Consider the following 8,225-nt stretch of genomic DNA (forward strand, 5'->3'; position numbering starts at 1 on the left):
ACACACACACACACACACACACACACACACACACACACACACACACATATCTACGTACACTTAACTTACACATATTAACACGTACGTTTTTAGTACAATTGATAATATTTTCAATTTTTATTCCTCAACAGTATAGTGCTTTTCTCTACTACTCTAAGAGGGCGAGGGCCTGGTGAGCTATAATACATTTTTAGTTGCCAAGTACGGTCTCCAGTCTCTCACAACTTACAACTTTTAAAATTGTTAGTCTATTACAAAATAAGTGTATATTTATTTCATTGTGTTGAGAAAATAAACCATTATTATTATTAATACTGCCACTATATAAAATACAGTAAAAAACGAATTAATGTAAGATTTCTGAAATAAAAGCAAGAGTCGTGTAAGTGAGGTGCGACAGTCGTTGCAAGGCTATGATTTCAACGCACCGAGTGCCACACCAGCAATGCGGTGCCGCAACGAACACCACAGAACCCTTTCCCCCGCTTCAGTTCCTGGCCCCTTGTCCGATGTGCACGCGTTCCATTGCCGCGTGTCGTTTTAAATGGTTTCCACGCGTGGTGTGACGTGTTATTCTGATTTATACGTAATACAACGCAGCGTCACCGCTTACACGTCGCACCACCGACGCATAGTGTGGCATCGGTCCAAGATACGAAAATTAACAATATTGTTCTATTTCAGATCTGCCAATAGTGACTCTGAAACTGGGTACAACACTCAACCCTGGTTATATCAAGGAAGGCGACGACGTATACTTCGAATGCAATGTCAGGGCTAATCCGAAGATACATAGACTTACCTGGTATAAAGGGGTAAGAAACTACCAATTATTAATCTATCATTAGCATCTCTTTATAGCAGGGTTTCAAATATCGGTATTTTCAGGAACCAGTACCACTAAGTTCACTGCGGTACCGGTACTACCGGTATAAATTATACCTGTAATAAATGGTTTCACTGATCTTATAGTATCGGTTTTAATTTTATTATCCGGTATTGTATATCGCACTGCTATTACAATAGTGTTGTAACTCAAAATATGAAAAATTTAATATTATATCATTACTGAACGTAAAATTTGATTCTCTACACGTTAAAAAAATGTCGGTAGAATATTGTAAGAAACAATCAAAAGATATCTACTTAACTCAAATTGAGACTCACTTTATGTGAGGTAGTTCTGGCCAAAATAATCCTTATTCAAAAATATGAAATAATTTTTTCAATTTTATTTAAAAAAATATTTGGGACATAATAAACTAAAAATTATTCAATACTCGTAACACTCACGTACTAAAACCGCTTAACGTGTTTGTGCACAAAATTTTGACCAATATTCTCAGTATAGTGTGAGTTTAGTACCTCCTATTAACTACATGATTTTGTCTGGAAATAGAATTAGTTAATTTAAAAACGTAGGTAGTAATTTCCTAAAATAATAAGGATCACTTCAATTGTTGGAGTTCTGTTTAGAGCTCAGTTAGTTTACTTGGCGTGACGTTTTTACAAGAAAGAGACAACATATTGGAGTTCTGATGAATGGGAACGATACAGGTGACATTTAATACATTTGGCACCGATAATATTGGCTATACTCTACATTTTTTTGGTTTAAGTAAAGGATAGAGCACCAAAGTCCAGAAAATATTAACACAAATAAATTCCTTCGATTTGGCGGGATTCGAATTCACGTCTTTACTTAGACTATGCAATATAGAGCTATGGTAACTAGTAACATATAGTTGGTTTTTTCGTCGTTGTCGTCGTCGTTGTTGTAAAAAACCAAATACAAAGAACGTCGGTTCGAATCCGGCCGGATCGAAAGAATTTTTTCTGAGTGCTCGATCTTTGTATTAATAATTATAACAAACTAGTGGAGTAATTTCACAAAAAATATATGAATAGCAATTCAATAAAAATTTAAAATGCAGTGAATAGCGACATCTCTCGCCAGGGCTGGTAACTGTAAAGATATCTAACTGGGTGATAAAACTTTAATAGATTTCTCATAGATGGCGCTACGATTAAAAAGTCGTTGAAAAAAACCAAATAGAAAGATACGACGCAAGCATATAGAAAAATTCATCAGGTCCGCTGGTTCGTTCCGTGGCTTATTTGGTATAGCGTCTGACACGGTAAGCTAGAAGATGTCGGTTCGAATCCGGCCGGATCGAAGGAATTTTTTCCGCGTGTTCGATCTTTGTATTAATAATTATAATAAATTAGTGGAACAATTTCACAAAAAATAATTGAATATCAATTCAATAAAAATTTAGAAGAAACTTTGTTAAAATTATTGCTCGCACGCCATATAAGCGAATTCCGTTTGTAATTTTGTAAAGCGACAGGTAACGTAAATGCTTAGCTGGAACCTATAAGTGAATCTCAAACAGAAGCTTCTCAGTTAAAAGGTCGGCAATACAAATCCGTATGGCGGTATGCATGTATGATTTTAATTTGCAAGTTAAGTATATTTGATAATGTTTAGTAGCAGTACCTCTCGCCAACTGTGAAGAAATACATTATGATGACTGCATATCAAAGAAGGCAAACCAGCTCGGCGGACGGATGAGGTCTAAATTTTATCATTACTTAGAAGCTATGCTAACTTAGCTTAGCTTACGTAGCCGGGGCATCTTTTCATACTTCGGTTGTCACCGCGAACATTGTTTTCGTGGTGAAACTCTCTTAGGATACTTCTCCCCGCTCCGATCGGCCGCAGCCGCGAACGAGCGGGATCGACCCTCTCCATTACCTCTGCATTACCGCTTCACAGAAGGAGACCACTGCCTCATGGGACTCCTTATCCACCAGCATAGCCGCTACTATGTCTGGCGCTCGGAGGCACAGGATTTCACCCAGCACACGCTGGACGAGTGCCCCGCGTGTGCTGGGTGAAATCCTGAACCCTCCCATAGTCACACCGCGAGCTAAGCTATCCGAGCTAACTAAACTAACCCAACGAACCCGCTAGCCATGTAAAATATGAGATCGTCAGACAAAACTGAAAATTATGAGAAAAATACACAATAATTAGAAAATTAACAATTCAAAATAATATTTTAAATAACATTGTTGTCATTAAATTATTATTAAATTATTTTGTATATGTATAGTATATTTGTATGTATGTAAGTGTACGTATTATATTATTAAGTAAGGTATTAGGTTAGTTTGTTATATATATAATTATGAATTTGTTTCATTTATTTTAATATAACCGTAATATTCTGTTTATTTACCGTGTTCGTGAATTTCGTTTTTCTCAGAGGTTGACTGGTAGAGAATGCTTTTAGCATTAAGTCCGCCTTTTGTACCCTTTGTATTGTGGTCAATAAAGTTTAATAAATAAATAAAATAAATAAATTAAATTACATATCAAATATCATTCTCCATCAAGGATCGTCATAAGTTGATAACAAATTACAAACGTATGTCAATGCGGTAAAAATTAGAATAAACTAGAAAATACTCAATATCGTTACAATTGTAGATCCGTAAATTCATTTAGAAAATATATAGGATTTTTCAAGAAAAGTTTTTTCAGCCGGCGCCTAAATGCTTCATCAGATGGTTCAAGTCTGAGAGTAGCGAGTAAACGCTCATAGTAAGTAGGTTCGATGACATCTATGTCGCTCTTCTGCCGCCCTTGACCCTCGCCCGTATCCATAGTCACTGCTTACTACGTATTATCTTAGCTTAGATTTGCGTGCAAATATATGAGTTAAGCTTAGTGAGTTTAGCTGGCATAGTTAGTTGCATGCGACTACGTGAGATAAACTAAGTTAGCTAGCTTCGTTCGTTGTGTGATTTGCGTTTAATACCAATTGGCGGGACGAACAAGTCGAGCATCTGGTGGTAAATGACACGCCTATCCCTAACAGTTGCAGTACCACTCAGAGCTTTAAATCGCAAAGATCGTAGGGGCACTGCCACTGTGCCCGTCACCCTGAGACATAAGTTAACAAGTCCCATGTGCCTGTAATTTCACCAACACCCTTACCCTTCCAAACCGGAACAGAAATAGGTAAAACCGGAACCGGAGGCAGAAATAGGTCAAACCTCTTATAATAATGGTACTTAAGTATGTAGGTGAACTATCTTTACTGTTAACTAAAAGAATTAAACCTAATGCTAAATGATGAAATGGTTTCACAATAAGAAAACTTAATCTAATAAACAATGAGAGATAAGAATATTTAACTTGACCAACATTTAGACCCAAATACTGATAGGCGTATAAATATTCCGCTCATTTACCAAGTCCCACATAAATAAAGGTGGCGAAGGGAAGACAGAGCGACGAATTACCATAAAAGAAAGTGGCCATAGAGCAAAACCGACCGAATAATGAAGAACATATAACTCTTACTGTTTATTGTATTTACCCTTTTAATAAGACTGATAGATAATTGGTAGTATTGGGTTTGAGTGATATTTTTCGTAGTTTTCAATAATTATAAGTCAACGCAAAATTATGTTAATAATAACTTTTTTATTAATAAAAAAGATCGAACATCTTAAAGATCTTCCAACAAACCGTGCCAGTTTTCTTGCAGATGTCGCTACGGCAATAAAAGCCCTTAAAAACCAAAATAAAGATCTGCAATAAGCACTACGAAAATTCGTAAGGTCCACTAGTTCGTTAGGTGGCTTAGTCAGCATCGCACGGTTTGCTGGAAGACGTTGGTTTGAATTCATCCGGGTCGAAGAATTTTACTTTCAATAAAAGTTAAAAATTACAATAACTTTTTATAAAAAAAACCGACCCCAAAACTTGAATTATATCTAATTGCCAAATTTTATTGAAATGGTTTAACGAAAATTGGGTGAAATCCAATAATCCGGATCAATTCCCTAATGTACCACCCTTAAAGGTGGAATATTTTATTTAAATATGAATGGGATCACTACTGAGGTACCCTCTTTCCAACAAAAAATAATCTTTGAAATCAGTTCACACATGTCGAAGTAATTGCGTAAACATACACAAAAAAAACAATCGAATCGAGAACCTCCTCCTTTTATAAAGTCGGTTAAAAATGGAAGTAAAGTATATTGCTATTTTGCGAACTCGGTAAAGATTAAATCGTGCAAAATGAGCTGAGCTTGTATTGAATTTTTTCTCCCACCCTCCCTTCGTATAAAATTAATAAAATAGCGGCCCTTCCAATGGTCACTTGTTTTCGATGTACGGTGTTGTAACACTAACAAATAAGACCGTCTGCACATGGAGCTGAATTAGAAGTTAAAATAATGAATGTGACCATATTGCCCCTTTGATGTGCATCGAGAAACCAACAAGCAAGCGATAACTCGAGTTTGCCGTTTGCTGTATTTGTCAAATAGGCAAACAAAGCAAAAACTTTGTCACACACACTATCCACATATGATGATTGTCTGCCAAATAAATCAAATGTGCAAATAAAAATAACCATGTGACGTGCCACCATAACACAAACAACTATAATGACAAATCAAATTCAAAAAATGTATTATTAATTCTGTTGTACAATAGTCATGGGTGTCAACCGCTACCGCTACACACCTATGTGCTTGTCCGCATGCAAGCGGATCTATTGGTGCAGCAGCGGAGAGTCCCATCGGTCAGTAAAGATGTTCAGGATGCTGGATGATTTAAGCAAGCGGCTCAGCAGCGACGCAGTGCGCTTGCGCAGGATAGCGTGGAAACCATCCGTTGCCGTCGTCACGAACATTATCTTGCCTTCGTTAGAGGAGCGTGCGAACTTCCGAGCCAGCATATTGCAGCGGGCAGTCTGAGTTCTGCGCTCTCTCTATGTCAACATTATTTTTTAGGTCATTCGTGACCCAGTGACCCAACATTTTAATTGGGTGATGCTCTTCAGTGGAACACTACAAAGAGTTACGGGAGGCACAGCTCTATACCATTTCGGGCGTGACTTAAAAATACCACCACCAAAAATATACCCGACACGTGTTTCGCCTCTCTTCGAGGCATTCTCAGGGCTTGTTGATCGATCGACACTCGGCAGAAGAAAAAAATACTCCACGAATTAACCTTCCTGAACCTGAGAACCTTCCTTTACGAATTAACCGGGTTCCCGGAATAACAAGTAAATTTATTTCCATTTTCATTGACATGGATACCCTCAAAGTAACGCTTGAATCTATTAATTATGCAAAATTACGTATCTTGCGTGTAACCTCGATCAAAGCACATTGACACCGTTAATAATAATTTGAGATTTAAGTGAGGTGCTTGTGTCTTTTCAAATAGAATGTATGTCATGGTGACAGATCTATCTCACGTACTACATATATATGTTTTCAGCCTTAACAAATGTAAATAAGGTTTTCGCATAGGTACACGTTGATGATGATGCAGCGACGCGTTATACCATTCGCTAGTTAGAGACTCATAAGAAAGCAGGCTCATCTATCATGGAACCGTGGTTCACATTTCTCGTATCTATTTAGAGAAGGAGCCCAATAACAAAAGCAACACCCTATAGGTACACACTTCCTTGACATAGTTTACTTGATACATACATACTTTTGTGAGTGAATAAGAATAAAAAAAGTGTTGCTATATCGAATTTGATGGGCTCACAACTTCGAGAACTATCTTCAGTTATTTGTTCAGCGAAGATCCACGCGAAAAGGATTTTGTTGATAACAAATGGTTTACAGGCTCTATGGGACGTGATTTTGATAACGGGAAATTATCATTAACATTTACATTGATATTAAGCGTGAAATTCGAAGGTTGATGTTGTATCAAAGGGTCAAAGAGAATAAATTAACTGAACGATAACTACTTCTTGCCTTGTGAAAAGGTCATGTTTTAATACAATTAGCATTTCTAATGTTACTTAGAATACATTAATCGGAAAGTTCGTTCGACTATCTCTCTCTTTTCTATACCAGCAATTCAGCACAAATACGATGTGATTTCGAAGCTGTATCGACACATTTTACACGAAAAATGGCTTTCCTACAACTATTGCGTTGTTATCAAATCATGCGTATTATGTACTTAAAGCTACCGTTGCAAATTTTTTAACTTAAATCGTCTTTTTCAGTCTCAAGAAATTCATCACAACGCGAGTGCAGGGATCATTCTCAGCGATCAGAGTCTCGTCATCCAAGGTGTGACCAGGACTTCAGCAGGGGATTATAGCTGCCATGCTTACAATAATGAGGGCAGTGCTCCCAGCAACTCTGTTTCGCTTCAGATTAGATGTAAGTTACTCATTTTTTGGTACCAAAGGACTCATGTTGAAAAAAAAATAGTTCTGGTTTTTGATTTACATGACACTCTAAGCTGTAGTAGAAACAGTTACGTACGGTAATATTGCAACCTTTTTGATACTGATCTTCTATTTGTGATTGAGGCTGCACACGGATTTGAGAACTAAGTTTCTGTTCTTGGCAAAACTGTTCATTAAACAAAGCCTCGCCCAGGACCGCTCTAGCTTTTCTTTTCAAAGAAAGACTTATTTATTAATATACAGAGTACTAAAAGACCGAGCTTAAAATTTCGTGGACCGGAAAGTACGCGAAACCGGTTTTTTCTCTAGTTTGCCACCCTTAGAGGTTGAATATTTTCTTCAAATTTAAATGGGACCATTGCTGAGGTACCCCCTATCCAACAAAACAGAATCATCAAAATCTTGTTGGTTCACAAATGCTGGAGTTATCGCGGAACATACAAAAAAAAGAAAAGGGAAAAGAACAGACAGTCGAATTGAAAATCTCCTCCTTTTTTTAAGTCGAAATATCCGATTACTGGCACTAGTTCTGTTGTACATTTCTGTTGATCAGTATTTTTCTTCACATTTGTTCTGTTATTATATATACAGTTTTTTTCAAATAACTACTGAGAATTTTCTCTCTCACTGAGTAGTTGACTAGCCAACCTCTAGAAAAATATATAATTCACATTTCTCAAAGCTAGCAATATCTTGTCATGCTCGGTGTGCTACTTCATGTTTTATACTGTAACTGTATGTTGTAATAATGGAAGCGTAAATATCATTGAAGTATCACCCTGAAAATCTTACAAATTGCGAATTTGTGTCGTTGCCGTTTTCACAGCCCGTATACGTTCAAAATCGTCAGAAATCAGAAAGATGCTATTAAATGGTATCGTATTTGTACAAAATATTCAATAACAATTGCGTCGGCCAAAATAATGACTTGTTAACTGGACGATGAGTCATTGAAACGAGATTTTATAA

At 36.8% G+C, this 8,225-nt stretch overlaps 1 protein-coding gene across 1 annotated transcript in view; it reads left to right on the forward strand.

The window, feature by feature from the left end:
* LOC113226697 (hemicentin-1-like) overlaps positions 1-8,225 on the forward strand; it is a 160,788-nt gene that overhangs the window by 87,571 nt on the left and 64,992 nt on the right. The window contains exons 7-8 of the mRNA XM_026459418.1: positions 685-815; positions 7,068-7,227. Of these exons, the coding sequence (XP_026315203.1) occupies positions 685-815; positions 7,068-7,227 (291 nt within the window). The remainder of the gene's footprint in view (positions 1-684; positions 816-7,067; positions 7,228-8,225) is intronic.

The sequence above is a fragment of the Hyposmocoma kahamanoa genome, unplaced genomic scaffold (assembly GCF_003589595.1).
Source record: "Hyposmocoma kahamanoa isolate Upper Pololo Valley unplaced genomic scaffold, ASM358959v1 192, whole genome shotgun sequence".
Lineage (NCBI taxonomy): Eukaryota > Metazoa > Arthropoda > Insecta > Lepidoptera > Cosmopterigidae > Hyposmocoma > Hyposmocoma kahamanoa.